Source organism: Nerophis lumbriciformis, linkage group LG29 (assembly GCF_033978685.3).
Source record: "Nerophis lumbriciformis linkage group LG29, RoL_Nlum_v2.1, whole genome shotgun sequence".
Taxonomy (NCBI): domain Eukaryota; kingdom Metazoa; phylum Chordata; class Actinopteri; order Syngnathiformes; family Syngnathidae; genus Nerophis; species Nerophis lumbriciformis.
The window spans coordinates 13,312,501-13,335,000 of NC_084576.2; the positions used below are offsets into that span (position 1 = coordinate 13,312,501).

At 38.2% G+C, this 22,500-nt stretch overlaps 2 protein-coding genes across 9 annotated transcripts in view; both read right to left on the bottom strand.

Annotated features, from left to right (window-relative positions):
* The window catches only part of mctp2a (multiple C2 domains, transmembrane 2a), a 140,691-nt gene extending 140,459 nt beyond the window's left edge, over positions 1 to 232 (bottom strand). Inside the window, exon 1 of one of the 2 annotated variants that reach the window (XM_061925037.2) lies at positions 186 to 232. The gene's annotated coding sequence lies outside the window, so the exon portion shown is untranslated. The remainder of the gene's footprint in view (positions 1 to 185) is intronic. The other variant, XM_061925036.2, reaches the window with a different exon arrangement.
* Positions 233 to 3,829: 3,597 nt separating this feature from the next.
* The window catches only part of mef2aa (myocyte enhancer factor 2aa), a 223,804-nt gene continuing 205,133 nt past the window's right edge, over positions 3,830 to 22,500 (bottom strand). For 3 of the 7 annotated variants that reach the window (XM_072911837.1, XM_072911838.1, XM_072911836.1), the window contains 4 exons: positions 14,417 to 14,440; positions 12,461 to 12,590; positions 12,181 to 12,304; positions 3,830 to 9,288 (listed from right to left, as the gene is read on the bottom strand). In XM_072911837.1, the coding sequence (XP_072767938.1) occupies positions 8,922 to 9,288; positions 12,181 to 12,304; positions 12,461 to 12,590; positions 14,417 to 14,440 (645 nt within the window). In that variant the 3' untranslated portion in view covers positions 3,830 to 8,921. Of the gene's footprint in view, positions 9,292 to 12,180; positions 12,305 to 12,460; positions 12,591 to 14,416; positions 14,441 to 22,500 lie in introns of all 7 variants that reach the window. The other 4 variants (XM_061925034.2, XM_061925035.2, XM_061925033.2 and 1 more) reach the window with 2 other exon arrangements.

Here is a 22,500-nt window from a genome sequence, read left to right on the forward strand (position 1 = left end):
AGCTCCCTTAATTTAATATTTGGCCTCTTCAATGGTTGAAGTATCACTGGAAGGTTATTCTGTATAAGTATTTAAAATGGTATTAATAACTTTGAGATATTTTGCATTTGAAATTGTACATCTAGGTCTAACACTAAGCCTCATTAAATGCAGTGTCATAAACGTGGGTTTCGTCCTCTACTTACATTTTTAAGAAGTCTCTCAATTGCCACTAATAATAATGGTGGTCCAATCATATTACTGTTGAATGTGGAGCACATCTAGGATATAATTAACAAAACAAAATGACTAAATGTAAGCTTTATAACTCGATATAACGCTAGATAGATAAGCTATTTAAATATAACTAGTACATCACTTCTTCGACTTACTTATTCTTCTTCGGCGTCCAAACCAAGTTAAAATGGTAAATGTTATTTATGCTGCTACGGCGCCCCTTGCTGGATGGATGCTAGAACTACACCAAGTTACTTTTTTTTTTTTTTTTTTGCTTAACTGTTCAGGACCTGAAGTCTTCTTCTCAAATAATCAAACAAACCAAAGCCAAATGAATGAACTGTAATTAAGCTGAAACAGTCTCATTGCGAGTACTGTACTGTAATAATGTTATTTATTTAAATTATATATTTGTGACAATTGTTTTACTGTGTTTTTGGAATTAACATTAAAATTAAAAAGTTGCTACATGTTTTAATTATTTATCTGATATATAGTTAATCTATATATATATATATATATATATATATATATATATATATATATATATATATATATATATGTACATGCTCTCAAAAAATAATGAAGTACCTCATGTGATTAATCACAAAATAATTATTGCATTAATTATTAGCATAGGTGGAAATCTTTGGACACCTGGCGATTTGATTCGATTCTGATTCGATTCAGACTCGATTTGACATATTCTCGTGAGATATATATATATATATATATATATATATATATATATATATATATATATATATATATATATATATATATATATATAGATATTTATATATATATATATATATATATATATATATGTATATGGTAAAAAAAATATAATAATATAATAAACCATTTCAAAACAGATTACATGACCCATATATGAATAAATATGTACATATATATATATATATATATATGTATACATATATGTAGATATATACATATGTATATATATATATACATATACTGTATATATACATATATATTCATATATATATATATATACATATATAAATACATACATATATATATATACACATATATATACACATATATATATATATATATATATATATTGGTGGTGTCAAATGATTAAATTATGCATATGATTTATAAAAGAAAACAATATTTTAAATATACATGATTTAGCCAATTTTCAGTTTTTGTTTTTTTACATATTAAAAAACATTTCCACATTTTCTACAGTAAATTTGCAAAAAAACATTTAAAACATTTTAAATAGAGATAGTTATATATATGATTTTAAGAAATATTTTGTATTCTATTGGAAGTATCCTCAACATATTGCAATGAAGTTCGCCAACTTCACATTTTATTCACACATTCAATCCATAAAGTTGATTTAAAAGGTCCAACTGTAAGCAAAGGTGAATAAAAACAAGTGGAGATTATAGCCAGTAACATCCGTGTCGTATTTTCTGCACAAAATGAGAGCGGCGAGGTGAATAAAAGCATTTAATGGGCAGAGTCAAAGATGAACTAGACATGAAGACGTGTTTAATCAACTTTGCTACTGTGTGGGACTTCACAAGAGAACAGACTTCTTTCTTCTTCTTTTTTTTTGTATACACATAAAGAGAGAGATAACCTAAATCACACGTTAAAAGCCAATATTTGTACTTTTCTGAAAAATACAAATTTTGTACAACAATATCTAGCATAATATCTTTAATGTTCCATAAAAATTCCACTTGAATATTTAATATATGCTGAAAAATAAAATAGCACATTCGGGGGGGGACTTAAAACGCGGATTAACTTAAAATCTTTTTTTTTTTTTTTTCATAACGTTTTTTTTTTTTATTTAACCGAAACAAGAAAGTCCATTGTTGGCAACAAAGTCCAGCTTGTGCCGCCAAACCGAAAAAAACCCAGCTTTGGAGTGAAGGTGAACTATGGGCTGCTGTACAAACACTTCCTGTAGCAAACACGTGTTCTCTTTAGAAAAAAGCCATGAAGGAAAAAAGTCCTCCACCACATTTTCCTTTCCACATTCATCGGTTGTTTCTTGGAGTAGGAGGAGGAGAGTGCATCACTCGACTTGGGCCGTCTGTTTCTTCTTCTGCCATAAAGGAGCCGACACTTGTGTCCTACTCTGTTTCTTTGGGATAAGGCATTTACTCTGCGTGTGCATATACAAACTACAAAAGTCCCTGATATGTCATCAAGTGTGCTCGACTACGAGGTGATGCTGTTTTCTTATTGCTCCTTTTCGTCCTGACCCGCTGCTCTGCATTACATTTGAATGGTTGACGATAGTTTGGAGAATAATGGTCAAGGTACAGTGGAACCGTCAACGCGGAACTGGAGAGGTCAAACAAACATTTTCTAACTTTGAGAACCATTTCTTGTTTCTCTTTCACTCATTAAATTGTGTTTTCGTTGCCTTTTTTTGTCTTTAAAGTGCCGTTCATGGCAAGTGTGATGATAACCATAGAACTGAAAATGGAGGAAAGTAGGTTTTCACACGTGCGTTAAATAAAACACTAGTAGTTTGCAGTAACTTTCTGCCCTTGTCACTAATTATACTGTATTTTACTTGTAGTATATTTATATTATTATTATTATTATATGTCAATGATGTGTCCCTAATGTCAGCAAAAATGCCAACTTTGAAGAAAATTAGTCATAGTTATACACTCATATTTACTTTTTTTAAACTCTTACAAGCTAGTTTGTTCAAATAATTTAAAGGCCTACTGAAACCCACTACTACCGACCACGCAGTCTGATAGTTTATATATCAATGATGAAATCTTAACATTGCAACACATGCCAATACGGCCGGGTTAGCTTACTAAAGTGCAATTTTAAATTTTGCGCGAAATATCCTGCTGAAAACGTCTCGGTATGATGACGCCTGCGCGTGACGTCACGGATTGTAGAGGACATTTTGGGACAGCATGGTGGCCAGCTATTAAGTCGTCTGTTTTCATCGCAAAATTCCACAGTATTCTGGACATCTGTGTTGGTGAATCTTTTGCAATTTGTTCAATGAACAATGGAGACAGCAAAGAAGAAAGCTGTAGGTGGGAAGCGGTGTATTGCGGGCGACTGCAGCAACACAAACACAGCCGGTGTTTCATTGTTTACATTACCGGAAGATGACAGTCAAGCTTTACCATTGGCCTGTGGAGAACTGGGACAACAGAGACTCTTACCAGGAGGACTTTGAGTTGGATGCGCAGACGCGGTACCGTGAGTACGCATGCAGCTGCGGCTTCCAAACATTTGATCGCTTGCCCGTACGTGCGTGCCGCTATGTGCATGTCACGTACTTAACTTTGGGGACTTTGGGGAAATATATGTGCTGTATGAACTTTGGGGAGGTGAACGGTACTTTGGGCTGTGGGATTGAGTGTGTTGTGCAGGTGTTTGAGTTGTATTGGCGGCTTATATGGACGGGAAGGGGGAGGTGTTTGTTATGCTGGATTAATTTGTGGCATATTAAATATAAGCCTGGTTGTGTTGTGGCTAATAGAGTATATATATGTCTTGTGTTTATTTACTGTTTTAGTCATGCCCAGCTGAATATCAGGTCCCACCCGCCTCTCACAGCATCTTCCCTATCTGAATCGCTCCCACTGCCCTCTAGTCCTTCACTCTCACTTTCCTCATCCACGAATCTTTCATCCTCGCTCAAATTAATGGGGAAATCGTCGTTTTCTCGGTCCGAATCGCTCTCGCTGCTGGTGGCTATGATTGTAAACAATGTGCAGATGTGAGGAGCTCCACAACCTGTGACGTCACGCTACTCGTCTGCTACTTCCGGTACAGGCAAGGCTTTTTTATCAGCGACCAAAAGTTGCGAACTTTATCGTCGATGTTCTCTACTAAATATTTTCAGCAAAAATATGCCAATATCGCGAAATGATCAAGCATGACACATAGAATGGACCTGCTATCCCCGTTTAAATAAGAAAATCGCATTTCAGTAGGCCTTTAAACCACATACAATTAAAATATATATCTTTCCAGGAAATACATAATAGATACTTTCTTCACAACAAAAATGTCCACTTTCCATAAGCCACTTTCAACTGATTTTTCCCCACTACTTCACCCTGAAATACATGTATTAAATAACCCTTTAAATGCCAGCATGTTTACATAACTCATTCAAACACTTCCATAAAATACATTTCAATAAGTATTGTGTCATTATATTTCGGCTGTGAGATGGCGGCAATACAAAAAAACCAAAAAAAAAACCTCACAAGTGACTAAAAATGTCCGCTTTCCAAAAACAGTTTTGAGTATGAGATTTTTTTTTTTTACTACTTTGATCAAGTACATTTTATAAACAACTTCAGGCTGAAACATAACCCAGCAGGCACAAGACATTGATTATACGTACAAGTCCTTTAAAACTGACATTGAAACAACGTTGCAAAATAGTTGTATTTGTAAATTGAGACAATGTTGATGTCTAACGTTGGATCAATGATGTTGATTGGGGAAATGACCACATTTCAAAGGTCAAATCAAGGTCACAACCCGACATTGATTAAACGTCGTCAAAAAGATGTTTCAACGTTGTATTTGTGTTGTAGAATATTAGTTGGGAAATGAACAAAATTCAATGGCCAAATCAACATCAGAACCCAACATTGATTAAACGTCGTCAAAAAGATGTTGTTTCAATGTTAAGTTTGAGTTGCTCAACTTCAGGATCTAATTCAACAAGTTCTCAATGTTGTTTTAATGTCTTGTGCCTGCTGGGTCACATTACATTTGAAAGGATGCGTGTTATTTTTCACCCTATAAAAGCCAGTATGTGAACATAACTAAACCTTACATAAAAGACATTTTAGTGAGTAATTTCTGAAACTTATTCTAAGGCTGCGAGATGGCAGAAATAGAAAATACTGAAAACAGATTTAAAACTCTTTAGGTGACAATACATTTGTGCTTCCCAAAAACAGTTAAAATAAATTACTTCTTTTTCACTATTTTAAACAAGTCAATTTTACCAACTACTTCAGCCTGAAAAATACATATTAAATCCTGTTTCTATTTATTTTTAACCCTTGAAAGGGTTACATAAGTATTTTCTGAATATTTTCTGCAGGTTGTGAGATGGCAGCTCAATTAAAGAATAAACTATTTCAATTCCACAAAATTAAATACAACAAACTTACTTGGGGTCCTAGTGACACTAAATATCTGCTTCCCAAAAACTGTTACATATATATATTGTTTCTACTTTAAAAAAGTAAATTTTACCAACTACATCTGCCTGGAATATCCATATTAAATACTGTTTATATTTATTTTGAACCCTTTAAAAGCCAGTATGTTTACAGTAGGAAGGAGATTCATATGGCCCCATTCATAGTGATTTACCTGACACATGAAACGTGACTACCGTATTTTTCGGACTATAAGTCACTCCAGAGTATAAGTCGCACCGGCCGAAAATGCATAATAAAGAGGGGAAAAAACATATATAAGTCGCACTGGAGTATAAGTCGCATTTTTGGGGGAAATGTATTTGATTAAACCCAACAGCAAGAATAGACATTTGAAAGGCAATTTAAAATAAATAAAGAATAGTGAACAACAGGCTGAATAAGTGTACGTTATATGAGGCATAAATAACCAACTGAGAACGTGCCTGGTATGTTAACGTAACATATTATGGTAAGAGTCATTCAAATAACTATAACATATAGAACATGCTATACGTTTACCAAACAATCTGTCACTCCTAATCGCTAAATCCCATGAAATCTTATACGTCTAGTCTCTTACGTGAATGAGCTAAATAATATTATTTGATATTTAACAATAATGTGTTAATAATTTCACATATAAGTCACTCCTGAGTCCTAGTGACAAAAAATATCCGCTTCCCAAAAACTGTTAAAATAGATTTTTTTCAACTTTTAAAAAAGTGTGTTAGCTTCTGAAGTATACACATTAAATACGAATTATATTTGTTTTTAACCCTTCAAAGGCCGGTATGTTTACAAAACAAAATTACTTCCATAAAACATATTTCAAGGAGTATTTTCTGAATATTATTCAGTATTTTGGCTGTGGATGGCAGCTAAATAAAAGATAAAATATATATATATATTTAACCAAATAAAAATAAAAATATACAAAATACAAAATAAAAAAATTGCTCACACTTGTGATCCTAGTGACAATAAATATCTGCTCCTCAAAAACTGAGATGGCAGCTAAATAAAAAAAAAAAAAAAAGTATTCAATTTCACAAAAAAAAGCTAAAATCAATGTCCTAGTGACAAAAATTGTCCACTTCCCAAAAACTGTTCAATATACTTGTATCTACTTTAAAAAGGTCAATTTTACTAACTAGATCAGCCTGAAATACACATTTAAATGCTTTTTATATTTATTTTGAATTTAATTGAACCAAATTAAACTAAAAAAACAAAACAAAACAACAACCTCACACGTGACAATAAATCTCTGCTTCTCAAAAGCTGAGATGGCAGCTAAATTAAAGGTAAAAAAACAACAACAACAAAAACGTATTAAATTTCACAAAAGAAACAACAACATTGTCATAGTGACAAAAAATATCCGCTTCCCAAAAACTGTTAAAATAGATTTTTTTCTACTTTAAAAAAGTGTTAGCTTCTGAAGATACACATTAAATAGGAATTATATTTGTTTTTAACCCTTCAAAGGCCGGGATGTTTACAAAACAAAATTACTTCCATAAAACATATTTCAAGGAGTATTTTCTGAATATTTTTCAATATTTTGCCTGTGGATGGCAGCTAAATAAAAGATAAAACATATATATATATTTAACCAAATCAAACTAAAAAAAATACAAAATAAAAAAATTGTGATCCTAGTGACAATAAATATCTGCTCCTCAAAAACTGAGATGGCAGCTAAATTAAAGATAAAAAAAAAACTTATTCAATTCCACAAAAAAAAGCTAAAATCAATGTCCTAGTGACAAAAATTGTCCACTTCCCAAAAACTGTTAAATATACTTGTATCTACTTTAAAAATGTCAATTTTACCAACTAGATCAGCCTGAAATATACATGTATGTACTTTTTATATTTATTTTGAATTTAATTTTGCCAAATTAAACTAAAATGACAAAACAAAACAAAAACTTCACACGTGACAATAAGTCTCTGCTTCTCAAAAGCTGAGATGGCAGCTAAATTAAAGGTAAAACAAAATAACATTAAAAAAAACATATTAAATTTCACAAAAGAAACAACAACTTTGTCCTAGTGACAAAAAATATCCGCTTCCCAAAGACTGTTATAATAAAAAATGTTCTACTTTAAAAAAGTGTTAGCTACTGAAGTATACACATTAGATACGAATTATATTTGTTTTTAACCCTTCAAAGGCCGGTATGTTTACAAAACAAAATTACTTCCATAAAACATATTTCAAAGAGTATTTTCTGAATATTATTCAGTATTTTGCCTGTGGGTGGCAGCTAAATAAAAGATAAAACATATATATATATTTAACCAAATCAAACTAAAAAAAATACAAAATAAAAAAATTGTGATCCTAGTGACAATAAATATCTGCTCCTCAAAAACTGAGATGGCAGCTAAAATAAAGATTTAAAAAAAACGTATTCAATTTCCCCCCAAAAAAAAAAAAAATCAATGTCCTAGTGACAAAAATTGTCCACTTCCCAAAAACTGTTAAATATATTTTTTTCTACTTTTAAAAAAGTCAGTTAGCCTCTGAAATATACATATTAAATACAAATTATATTCATTTTTAACCCTTTCAAAGGCCACTTTCATAAAACATCTTTTCTGAATATCATCTTCAGCTTGTGAGATTGGCTGCAATACACAAACCTCACCATTGAGGTCCTACAGTGAGAATAAATATTCGCTTACCAAAAACTGCCAAATGCGTGTGTACATTTTTTTTGTTTAAGGGGTCAATTTGATGACAAAAGGACAAAGTACTAATTTGGGGTTACTTTTTAGTAAGCGTTGAAAATGCATCTTTTTGGTTCCACTGTACCGCCAGGTGTTGATGGACGTGTGGAATTAGCGCCAAAATATGAAAGGAATCCCGTAGTCCGAGTGGCACTTAGGAATAGAAGAGGCTAACAGTCGCTTTCGCCTGCGATGACATCACACGTGTGGTCTGGACGGGTCATGTGACTTGGGCTGCATAGACATGGTTATTACCGAGGGCGTGTCCGATACGTGGATGCTGATAACGGGGTGCAAAAGCAGACGGCCAAAGCGGAGTGACACAAGATGACACCAGAGTGTGTGCGGATGGCGACGGCGAGAAGTACGCTGGGCGTCGACTTGGCGCTCACCCGCAAAAAGATGGTTTCTTTTCCTCCCTGGCACGCTCGCAGACGTGAAAGTGGATATTTACATATCGGAGATGCGGCGACAGAAGACTGGAAACTTTGTCACCGTGACAACAACCGAAATTCCGTCTTTTCTTCGTGCCGTCAATAACTTAGAGGGCGCCGGGGATAAAAGGTGTGTGTGTGTGTGTGTGGGTGTGTGAAAAGTCCTCCTGTGGTTGCGCAACATCCAAGCAGCAAGGACATGTAGCGGGCGCGCCAGAAGCTTCTATTGCAGACGTCATGTGATCAAGTACCTGCCGAATGTACAAAGAGAAATAAGGATATCATACAGCCCTCCCTGCCTTGATTGGCGGCCGCCTCCTTCCTTCTAGGTCACCCACGCGTCCATGCGCAGGCGCTTGACCGAGGGGCTCTCCCTGTCGCCGGCTGCGGGCGCCGGGGGTCGGACCAGGCCAGCCAGCGGCGAGTGGAAGTCCGCCCGGTGGTCCTCTCGGTCGCTGCCGTCGTAGGAGCTGCAGGACGAGCTCAGGCTGTCGGCGGGCGAGCGTCCCAGCACGTCCTGTCGCCCGGGGCCTTGCTGAGGCGGCGGCGGCTGCTGGTGCTGGTGCTGGTGCTGGGGGAAGCCGGAGGGCGTGGCGCGCTCCCGCGGAGGCGAGATGGGCTCGGATTTGATGTTGATGCACTGGCTGGTGTTGATGGAGAGGTTGGAGCCCTGAGGTAGGTGGCCTCCGCCGCTGCTGACAGACACATGAACCATTGTCAAATATCGTTTCACCCTTAAACACGGCCTGGTCCCACATCTTCCTTTTACCACCAAACACCGTATGAGGCAGACGACACTGAAACATACAGTATATCTAACATGATACCTCTGCGTGTGTGTGTCACTTTAAAGGCCTACTGAAACCCACTACTACCGACCACAAAGTCTGATAGTTTATACATCAATGATGAAATCTTAACATTGCAACACATGCCAATACGGCCGGGTTAGCTTACTAAAGTGCAATTTTAAATTTCGCGCAAAATATCCTGCTGAAAACGTCTCGGTATGATGACGCCTGCGCGTGACGTCACGGATTGTAGAGGACATTTTGGGACAGCATGGTGGCCAGCTATTAAGTCGTCTGTTTTCATCGCAAAATTCCACAGTATTCTGGACATCTGTGTTGGTGAATCTTTTGCAATTTGTTCAAAGAACAATGGAGACAGCAAAGAAGAAAGCTGTAGGTGGGAAGCGGTGTATTGCGGCAGGTGTTGTGCCGGATAACGCACCCCCGCCGTAGAATGCACCCCCTGACTGTTGGGCCGGATAACACAGCCGGTGTTTCATTGTTTACATTCCCGGAAGATGACAGTCAAGCTTTACCATTGGCCTGTGGAGAACTGGGACAACAGAGACTCTTACCAGGAGGACTTTGAGTTGGATACGCAGACGCGGTACCGTGAGTACGCATGCAGCTGCGGCTTCCAAACATTTGATCGCTTGCCCGTACGTGCGTGCCGCTATGTGCATGTCACGTACGTAACTTTGGGGACTTTGGGGAAATATATGTGCTGTATGAACTTTGGGGAGGTGAACGGTACTTTGGGCTGTGGGATTGAGTGTGTTGTGCAGGTGTTTGAGTTGTATTGGCGGGTTATATGGACGGGAGGGGGGAGGTGTTTGTTATGCTGGATTAATTTGTGGCATATTAAATATAAGCCTGGTTGTGTTGTGGCTAATAGAGTATATATATGTCTTGTGTTTATTTACTGTTTTAGTCATTTCCAGCTGAATATCAGGTCCCACCCGCCTCTCACAGCATCTTCCCTATCTGAATCGCTCCCACTGCCCTCTAGTCCTTCACTCTCACTTTCCTCATACACAAATCTTTCATCCTCGCTCAAATTAATGGGGAAATCGTCGCTTTCTCGGTCCGAATCGCTCTCGCTGCTGGTGGCCATGATTGTAAACAATGTGCAGATGTGAGGAGCTCCACAACCTGTGACGTCACGCGCATATCGTCTGCTACTTCCGGTACAGGCAAGGCTTTTTTTATCAGCGACCAAAAGTTGCAAACTTTATCGTCGATGTTCTCTACTAAATCCTGTCAGCAAAAATATGGCAATATCGCGAAATGATCAAGTATGACACATAGAATGGACCTGCTATCCCCGTTTAAATAAGAAAATCGCATTTCAGTAGGCCTTTAAGTCAAAAACACGGGATTGGGCAAACTGTGTTGATGAGGAGGCACTTCTATGGTCATTGAAATACTTTCTATAGTCCAAGACTTACGATCATTTAAAAACAGCACTGCACATCATAATGGCGGCGACAGTTTTGACGATAAAGTCTAAAAAAATGATGTAGAACAGGTCTGTAATAAAACAATATACAACAACTAATCAGCTCATTTTTAAATGTAGCGGTAAAAAAAAATTGGATTTCATTATCAAAAATAATCAATAAGTATTAACACACAAAAGTACCTGACAATTAGTACCGTTGATTATCAGTAACGATTCCCAGGTAACGGGAAAAAAATCACAACTAAATGTTCAAACAATAGCTAGTTTTAGTTATGTTGACAACAGTTTGTCAACGAAGGTCAACATAAACGGGTTTCAATGTATATAGCTGACATTTTTCAACGCTATTTTAAGTCTTCGGTCTGTGCAACATTCACACGTAAACTAACAGTGTAAGTAAACCAACACCACCTCTTTAAGGGGTCTGAGTCCAATATCAGATCAACAAACTAAACATGAAAACATTGAACTGATAATAATAATAATAATAATAATAATAACAATAATAATAATAATAATAATAATAATAATAGCAATGATAATAATAATAATAATAATGATAATAGTTATAATAATGATAATAACAATAATAATACTACTAATAATAAAAATAATAATAATAATAATGATGATAATAGTAATAATAATAATGATAGTAATATGAATAATAATAATACTAATGATAATAATAATAATAATAATAATAATAATGATGATGATCATGATAATAACAATAATAATGAAAATAATAATGATGATAATAATAATAATAATAATAGTAATAATAATAATGATAGTAATATTAATACTAATGATAATAATAACAATAATGATAATAATAATAATGATGATAATAATATTAATATAAATAATAATAATAATAATGTAATAGTAGTGATACTAACAATGACAATAATATGATAATAACAATAATAATGATAATGATGAATAATAGTAATAATAATAATGATAATAACATTAATAATAGTACTAATAATGTTAATAATAATAGTAATAATAATGATACAAATAATAATAATAATAACACAAATGATAATAATAATGATGATAATAATAATAATAATAATAGTAATAATAACAATGATAATAATAATATTAATAGAAACAATAATAATAATAATAATAATAATATGATAATAACAATTATAATAACAACAATAATAATAATAATAGCAATATTAAGCATGATAATAATAGTAATAATAATAATAATAATGTTAATAGTAATAATAATAATAATAATAATAATAATAATAATAATTAGGATTAATGTGTAGTGTGCCGTGCTTGTTTGGAAGTGTTCTACTCACACCAAAGAATTAAGCGCTGCCTGGCCAAGTTGATGCTGTTGCCATGCCGACATGGAGCCCAGCGACAGCCCAGGAGACCCGAAGCCCTGCAGGGAGGAGAGCTCGGCGCTGCTCAGGGAATACTCTGGGGGGGGGGGGGGGAACAAAAATAACGTAAGAATCATAAGAAGATGAAGAAGAAGACTCAATATGAACACAAGAAGCCTCAATCTCACATTTAAGCTTCAACATTGTGCGTTGGAGGTGTGATGGGGGAGTCAGGGGGTCAAGCCAGTCTTACCTGCAGGGTTGTAGGAGGTGGGCATGCCTGAGTAGACCAGGCCTTGCGGGGGTAAGCTTGGGGTGGTGACGGACACCACGGGGGTGGAGAGGGGCTGGGTGGACTGGGAGCTGCTTATCCTCTGTGTATTCTGTAAAAATAATCAACACAATTCACACAATAGCAGTTCAGAGCCAGGTTGTGGTGATGGTTTATGTGTGTACTGTTATGTTTACTGTTCATAATATACTGTTATATATTTGTTGATATTAGAAAATAAGGCATTTTAGACACATTCTTTGTTTTTTTTACATACAGTATGTAGTGAGAGTAAATTCAAATTAGCAAATGTACGCCTCTTCCAAGGTGTAATGATAAAATAATAGATATACAGACACACCTTCTCATTTCAATGTGTTTTCTTTATTTTCAAGACTATTTACATTGTAGATTGTCACTGAAGGCATCAAAACTATGAATGAACACATGTGGAGTAATGTACTTAACAAAAAAAAGATGAAATAACTAAAAACACGTTTTATATTCAAATTTATTCAAAATAGCCACCATTTGCTCTGATTACTTTTTCGCACACTCTTGGCATTCTCTCGATGAGCTTCAAGAGGTAGTCACCTCAAATGGTTTTCACTTCACAGGTGTGCTTGAAGCTCATCGAGAGAATGCCAAGAGTGTGCAAAGCAGTAATCAGAGCAAAGGGTGGCTATTTTGAAGAAACTAGAATATAAAACATGTTTTCAGTCATTTCACCTTTTTTTTGTTAAGTACATAACTCCACATGTGTTCATTCATAGTTTTGATGCCTTCAGTGACAATCTACAATGTAAATAACCATGAAAATGAAGGAAATGCATTGAATGAGGAGAAGGTGTGTCCAAACTTTTGGTCTGTACTGTACAATGATTATGCAACGTACAAGACGTAAATAGATTATAATAAAATTACAGTATCAAAGTAGCTTTTGGTTCTGATTCAAATTTGGAAACTTTCCTGAGGTATCATAATAATAATAATAAGTTATTGTTAATATTATTATTATTATGAACTGCCACTGCATATTGAGTGAAAATAAGCAATTAAAGTAGTAACTAAACAAACCATAAAATTCACAATAAAAAAATGTGGAGGAAATATTATGATCACTAAATTAGTCAACTGGAAAAAAATAATTTAGTTTGGTGTAGTAACGCTATTGACCACAAGATGGTGGTATACATCCACGGTTGGGTTTTGTGGTCACTCTTGTTTAATGAAGAACATTTCTGTAGAAGACTTTACTTAACATCTAAAAAAATACTGATTGCTCCTGCTGATTCTGAGTGACGTGATCCAAATAAACAATTAGAATTTCAGTTTTGTTGGATTTATTGCAGTTTTCCGTGCAATGCACTCCAACCATGTCCATGCATCACACTTTGAAGCAGGCTACAACAATCAACAGCAGACATGGCGTGGACTGTAACGGGTGCAGCTGCCAGCGGCTGTGTTTGAGGCAGCAATCGCCCCGCCATCATCATCATTATCATCATCATCATCATCATCATCATCCTCACACTGACAGCTGATTTGCCTTGCTCCAGCACTGGGAGGCCAGATGACTTCAACATGTATCTGACAGAATGACCTCACTCGGGATGATGTCAGTGTCTCTTCCTCAGTAAACAATGAAGGAATTAAATCATTGTTTTTCAGCAGTCCCAAGCACTCCAAAAGGCATTGTTTTTTGGGGGTTTTCTGCACACATCCACTCAGCATCGCACTAGTGAGTGTCCTGCATGCGCGTGTGGAGCCAAGTGAACAGTCTGAGGCCACTTCTCACAAGCCAAAACATGCAGTGACAAAAAAAAAAAAAAAAAGGCTTCGTTTCCCAAGTTATTAATATTGCAGGCACTTTTTTTTTTTTTTTTTTTTTAAGATTCTGGTGCTGTATGTTGCATCACGGGGAGCAAAATAACTCACCAAATCCATTTCCTCCTCCTCTGACTGGAAGGAAAAGAAACGTTACATTAGGGAGAGTTGACCTCTTACTCTGCCCAACTGAAAGCGCCAGATGTGTTTAGTTTTTTTTTTTTTTTTTTAATCGTTTGCGCTTTGTGTTTATTTCACACCGTAGGCACGACACCCGAGCGATGTGTGAATGTGAAACTCGTTTGCAAAGTTGTTAGGCGCCCAAGAAAGAGGAGAAAAGCAAAGCAAAAGGTCTGCATGGTAATTATTGAACGGATGAACATTGGGCCGATATGAGGAATTAGGGCGTCATACCGGCATTCAAAAATGACTTATGTAGTAACCAATGGGGCGAGATTATCTGCCCTGTGCTGTAGGTGGGTCAGGGTGGGCAAATCAAGCGCTCCTTTTGTGTCCCCCACCACCACCACCACCACCCACGCCTTCACCATTGCTTGATTCCCTTAGGGACAATGGACGGCTGAGTAGCGCTTAAACAGCAGGCCTCCGTAGCCCCAACCCCCTCCCCTATGTTGCAAGTTTTGTTGATTCTATGTAACTTGTTTTTGTGTGCTATGGCTCTGAGGTTTTTTTCCTTGGCCTAAGTCTGGACCCCCTGCCAGGAGTCCCGCCTTTGACAGAATATTTTTTTACTTTTTTTGTCTCCCTGTAATGTTTGTTTGATCTTGAATGGGATTGTGCTGAAAATCTCCATTTCCATTTCATAATAAAGTACTTCTGATTCTGAAACATGGCATGTGGAACTTCTTCACCTTTGCCTGCTATTTGACCTGCTCAGTGGTCTTGTGAGTGTCCACCCTGAAACTGGAAGGTCGTGAGTTCAAACCCCGGCCGAGTCATACCCAAAGACTATAAAAATGGGACCCATTGCCTCCCTGCTTGGCACTCAGCATCAAGGGTTGGAATTGGGGGTTAAATCACCAAATGATTCCCGAGCGTGGCCACCGCTGCTGCTCACTGCTCCCCTCACCTCGCAGGGGGTGAACATGGGTATGGGTCAAATGCAGAGGATATTTTCACCACACCTAGTGTGTGTGTGACTATTGTTGGGACTTTAAAGGGGAGCATTATCACAATTTCAGAAGGGTTAAAACCATTAAAAATCAGTTCCCAGTGGCTTATTTTATTTTTCGAAGTTTTTTTCAAAATTTTACCCATCACGCAATATCCCTAAAAAAAGCTTCAAAGTGCCTGATTTTAACCATCGTTATATACACCCGTCCATTTTCCTGTGACGTCACACAGTGATGCCGATACAAACAAACATGGCGGATAGAACAGCAAGATATAGCGACATTAGCTCGGATTCAGACTCGGATTTCAGCGGCTTAAGCGATTCAACAGATTACGCATGTATTGAAACGGATGATTGTAGTGTGGAGGCAGGTAGCGAAAACGAAATTGAAGAAAAAACTGAAGCTATTGAGCCATATCGGTTTGAACCGTATGCAAGCGAAACCGACGAAAACGACACGACAGCCAGCGACACGGGAGAAAGCGAGGACGAATTCGGCGATCGCCTTCTAACCAACGATTGGTATGTGTTTGTTTGGCATTAAAGGAAACTAACAACTATGAACTAGGTTTACAGCATATGAAATACATTTGGCAACAACATGCACTTTGAGAGTGCAGATAGCCCAGTTTTCATCAATTAATATATTCTGTAGACATACCCTCATCCGCTCTCTTTTTCTGAAAGCTGATATGTCCAGTCCAGTTGGAAATGCATCTGCTTTGAGTGTCGCAGGATATCCACACATTCTTGACATCTCTGTCGTAGCATAGCTTTCGTCGGTAAAGTGTGCGGAACAAACGTCCAATTTCTTGCCACTTTCGCATCTTTGGGCCACTGGTGCAACTTGAATCCGTCCCTGTTCGTGTTGTTACACCCTCCGACAACACACCGACGAGGCATGATGTCTCCTAGGTACGGAAAACAGTCGAAAAGACGGAAAATAACAAAGCTGATTTGACTCGGTGTTTGTAATGTGTTTGAGAAAATGGCGGATTGCTTCCCGATGTGACGCCATCGCTCCGAGAGCGAATAATAGAAAGGCGTTTAATTCGTCAAAATTCACCCATTTTGAGTTCGGAAATCGGTTAAAAATATATATGGTCTTTTTTCTGCAACATCAAGGTATATATTGACGCTTACATAGGTCTGGTGATAATGTTCCCCTTTAACTTTTAACTATTTGCGCCAAATGTTCTGCAAACATTCCGCGAAAAGGGGGGAAAAAAAAATATCTAGATTCAACACATCAAACATTGTCAGCCACCTGTTTTAAAAAGCCTACGAAGACGCCTGCCGCTAAAGAAAATGCCCCACAGCCAGTCGCAAAGAAAAGTGTGCACAAACCACGATAAAATAATGACGGACTTAAATAAATAAAAGAGGTGCATCCAAAGTTCCAGCTAATATTTCACACTGCATCAAGGGTTGGAATTGGGGGTTAAATCACCAAAAATGATTCCCGGGCGCGGCCACCGCTGCTGCTCACTGCTCCCCTCACCTCCCAGGCGGTGATCAAGGGTGATGGGTCAAATGCAGAGAATAATTTCGCCACACCTAGTGTGTGTGTGACAATCATTGGTACTTTAACTTTTAACTTTAACTGGTAAATACCACATTGATCCGAATATAAGACGACAGGCTCTTTTTCAAGTTTTGGTAAAACAAAAAGAAAAACAGCAGATATATTTTCTATAACAGTGACATGTTTTTCTAAAAAATTGAGCATCATTTCTCCTCTGTTGTTTGCTACCTGCTAACAACCTTAGAGACACTTTCTCCCAGGAGGTCTCTCCAGCCTGGCTCATAACTCCAGGTCACACTGTGTGCATGCACCTGTCTTTGTGTGCGCGTGTGTGACAGGAAGAAAAGCTCACACTTCTCTGTGTGTGACATGAAAAAAAAGCTTGCGTGTGTGTGTGTCTGTTTGGGTGTGTCTGTGTGTGTGCGTGTGCGTGTGTGTGTGTGTGTGTGTGTGTGTGTGTGTGTGTGTGTGTGTGTGTGTGTGTGACATGAAGATAAGCTCAGTGTGTGTGTGTGTGTGTGTGTGTGTGTGTGTGTGTGTGTGTGTGTGTGTGTGTGTGAAAAAGTGTGTTTGGAGAAAGTGTGCGTGTATGTGAGCTCAAAAATGTGTGTGTGTGTGCGTGTGTGTTTGTATGTATGTGTGTGTGTGTGCATATGTGTGTGTGTGTGTGTTTGTTTGTGTATGTGTGTGTGTGTGTGTGTGTGTGTGTGTGTGTGTGTGTGTGTGTGTGTGTGTGTGTGTGTGTGTGTGTGTGTGTGTGTGTGTGTGTGTGTGACATGACTTGTATGAGTATGTGAGAGGGTGACGGGCAGAGAAGTTCAGACACTTGTGTGTGATTGACAGGAAGAAAAGCTTAGACTTGTGTGTGTGTGTGTGTGTGTGTGTGTATGTGTGTGTGACATGAAGATAAGCTCAGTGTGTGAGTGTGTGTGTGTGTGTGTGTGTGTGTGTGTGTGTGTGAAAAAGTGTGTTTGGAGAAAGTGTGCGTGTATGTGAGCTCAAAAATGTGTGTGTGTGTGTGTGTGTGTGCGTGTGTGTGTTTGTATGTATGTGTGTGTGCATATGTGTGTGTCTGTGTTTGCGCGTGTGTGTGTTTGTATGTATGTGTGTGTGTGTGTGTGCATATGTGTGTGTCTGTGTGTTTGTGTGTGTGTGTGTGTGTGCATATGTGTGTGTCTGTGTGTGTGCGTGTGTGTGATGTGTGTGTGTGTCTGACTTGAAGAAAAAATCTGACTTGTGTATGCACGTGAGTGACCGGAAGAAAAGCTCTAACGCGTGTGAGTGACTGGAAGAAAAGCTCAGACTTGTGTGTGTGTGTGTGTGTGTGTCTGTGTGTGTGTGAGTGACAGCAAAAAAAGCTCAGACTTGTGTGGGTGTGCCATAAAATAAAAGTGTTTGTGGGAGAGAGCGAGAGAGTGACAGATATGTGTGCGTGTGTGACAGAGTGACCGGAAGAAAAGGTCTAACGCGTGTGAGTGACTGGAAGAAAAGCTCAGACTTGTGTGTGTGTGTGTGTGTGTGTGTGTGTGTGTGTGTGTGTGTGTGTGTGTGTGTGTGTGTGTGTGTGTGTGTGTGTGTGTGTGTGTGACACATGAAGAAAAGCTCAGAGCTTTGAGATAAAGGCACACTTCATAGAAATGTCTGCCGCTGAGAAAATAAACAACCCACAATGAGGACGTGACACTCGTACTTACGCTGACCCTACTTCACGTATTCCTTCGCCAGCGGAAGATCCTTCGACCGGGCCAGGGCTGCCTTAACACCCCGCACTCAATCAATGGCCCCGGGAAGACACGACAAGGGCGACAAGATATTATCTGCCTCACACCCTGGGCCCCTGATGAAGTCTTCACCTCCACTCCGTCACGCTGAGACGTGATTCATTTAAGTCCATTACGGTCTAATGACAGGCGCTCCGCAGACCTCACACACTCGCCACCGACGCACACTCGTGCTCGTCCGCAACAAGTCACTAACCCGCCTTGGAACCCGTGAAACACAAAGCATATCATGACGGGTGAATAAGACGTAGTGCGTGCACGTGAGACCTGTTCAAAGCACAGCACATAGTTTTGGGAAGGGAGCGCAGTGCAAGCTCAGGTGGTCACAGTGCTCCACAAGCTCATCAGCCCTATTAGACCAAGCCCCGCGTTGAAATGTAAATAATTGATCAAGCGTTGCAGCGCTTGAGCTGCAGATTTTTGGCTTGGCGGGGATTTAAGACAAAGGCAGCAGCAAAATACTGTACCTCAGTTTTCATACGCCCCGGTTTTGTATCAGTCGGTATTCAACGAAAACTATCGTCAAAAATATGTCCTGGTTGTCAACCGTTTATAGCAAGAGTCTTAAACTTGCAGCCCGCAGACCCATATGTTGTGGCCAAGTGTGCACAAGAGTCAAACTCCCGGCCCGGGGGCCAGATCTGACTCGCCACGTCATTTTATATGGCCTGCAAAAGCCAAGAAATAACAAGCCCCAATAAAGTACTTCACTATCTATATCAGAGGCCTCCAAACGTTTTGACTGGGGGACCGCATTGGGCTTAAAGAATTCGGGGGGCGGAAAGCGGACAGCGTGCAAAATAATTACATATATATATATATATATATATATATATATATATATATATATATATATATATATATATATATATATGTCTATCTGTGTTGGCCCTGCGATGAGGTGGCGACTTGTCCAGGGTGTACCCCGCCTTCCGCCCTAATGCAGCTGAGATAGGCTCCAGCACCCCCCGCGACCCCGAAAGGGACAAGCGGTAGAAGATGGATGGATGGATGGATGGATGGATGGATATATACAGGTAAAAGCCAGTAAATTAGAATATTTTGAAAAACTTGATTTATTTCAGTAATTGCATTCAAAAGGTGTAACTTGTACATTATATTTATTCATTGCACACAGACTGATGCATTCAAATGTTTATTTCATTTAATTTTGATGATTTGAAGTGGCAACAAATGAAAATCCAAATTTCCGTGTGTCACAAAATTAGAATATTACTTAAGGCTAATACAAAAAAGGGATTTTTAGAAATGTTGGCCAACTGAAAAGTATGAAAATGAAAAATATGAGCATGTACAATACTCAATACTTGGTTGGAGCTCCTTTTGCCTCAATTACTGCGTTAATGCGACGTGGCATGGAGTCGATGAGTTTCTGGCACTGCTCAGGTGTTATGAGAGCCCAGGTTGCTCTGATAGTGGCCTTCAACTCTTCTGCGTTTTTGGGTCTGGCATTCTGCATCTTCCTTTTCACAATACCCCACAGATTTTCTATGGGGCTAAGGTCAGGGGAGTTGGCGGGCCAATTTAGAACAGAAATACCATGGTCTGTAAACCAGGCACGGGTAGATTTTGCGCTGTGTGCAGGCGCCAAGTCCTGTTGGAACTTGAAATCTCCATCTCCATAGAGCAGGTCAGCAGCAGGAAGCATGAAGTGCTCTAAAACTTGCTGGTATACGGCTGCGTGGACCCTGGATCTCAGGAAACAGAGTGGACCGACACCAGCAGATGACATGGCACCCCAAACCATCACCCAACCATGCAAATTTTGCATTTCCTTTGGAAATCGAGGTCCCAGAGTCTGGAGGAAGACAGGAGAGGCACAGGATCCACGTTGCCTGAAGTCTAGTGTAAAGTTTCCACCATCAGTGATGGTTTGGGGTGCCATGTCATCTGCTGGTGTCGGTCCACTCTGTTTTCTGAGATCTCTAATATATATATATATATATAAATATATATATATATATATATATATATATATATATATATATATATATATATATATGTATATATATTAGAGATGCGCGGATAGGCAATTATTTCATCCGCAACCGCATCACAAAAGTCGTCAACCATCCGCCATTCACCCGAACCAACATTTTATCAAAACCACACCCGCCCGCACCCGCCGGCACCCGCCCATTGTTATATATCTAATACAGACGATGCAAGGCATTAGTGAGGTTATAAAGCGTTTGCCTGTTAAAGAAAGGAGACTGATCCAATTCAGCAGAGACATTCAATGCGTGCCACGCATTAGTGGCTAAGAGATATTAATGCGTGATAATATTATTTATCATTATTATAATATTATTGTCATTTCCATTAAGAAAGTGTTGACTGTTGTTGCCAATGCCCTCAGATCAGGAGTGCGTTCCTCACACTTTGTGTGCGCAGTTGCAGCAAGCAGAACGAGGCTTTTAAGAAGTTAAAAAAATGTTTTAGAAAGACTAGGCCCATATTTTCGTTAGGTAAAAAAAAAATTCTGAATTTATTTCAATGAATATTAACTTGTTAACGTTATAATGCTCAAATAGGGACGAGGGCGGGGTGCACAGTGAAGCAGTGAACAATTTTGCGACAAAGATGAACCTTTATTGATTGATCTGCAGCCATGACAAAATATCAGACAATCTCCATTGTCAACGACAGGCAGGAAAATAAAGATAAACGCATAGCCTATGTTCTAGGCATAGGCTCATACGTTTTTAAGTTGAAATAAAAAAATTAATAAAAAATGTGCCTCATAAGCCTTAGGCTGTCAATCACGCGCACAAACTTAAATTATACAATAACATATGTATGTCATCTCTATTTAAACAAAAATAAATAAAATAAATAATAATAAATTACCTGCAACTTATTGGCCAAGGCAAATAGCTGAAGGGGAGAAATCAAACCCATCTGACTGCACTTTATCATCAAACTTGAATTATAATGAAAATAGACGGTCGCGACAAACAAAGCAGGCTAAATAGCCTTACATTGTCGCCAATCGGAGATGCGCTTCACTTGAAAGCGAGGCCAAATAATTATTCACACATAGTAGTATATCTCGAATAGAAAAAAAACACAATAAACAACGCAATTGCCTTAATTCCTTTGCATTGTAGTGCGCCCAAACAACACGTTACCATCAAAATTATTTAGCTGACCGAACTCAATATAGGTTAGACATGGGCTTATTTGGTATAGCCTAGGTAACGTAGACATATCCAACCGTATGTCTACTTACTTTTTTTTTTGTTAGCACTATGCAGGAATAAAATGGCATCTACAGTGCCAGGATTCATGCGAGAGCGCCTGGCCTCTAAAATGCGCACTGCTGCGCTGAAGGAGCGCTAACTTGCACCACTTGTTGCTGGGACGCGGTGCCTGATGAATAATTGACTGTTTCAAAGAGTGCTGCTCGTTTTTCGTATGTGGGTAACAACATTTAACTATGTATATATATTTCCGAATTGGTTCAACCGCCAACCGCCCGCATCTATTTAAAATGTATTTTTACCCGCCCGACCCGCGGTTTATCCGCGGACTCCGCGGTTGTGTCCGCAAACCGCGCATCTCTAATATATATATATATATATATATATATATATATATATATATATATATATATATATATATATATATATATATATATCGTATATTACCAAATAAACGCCCTTGGGCAAATAACCGCCCATGTCCTAATAGCCGCCCGGGGGTCTGACCCCATTTTGTGAATAAACCGCCT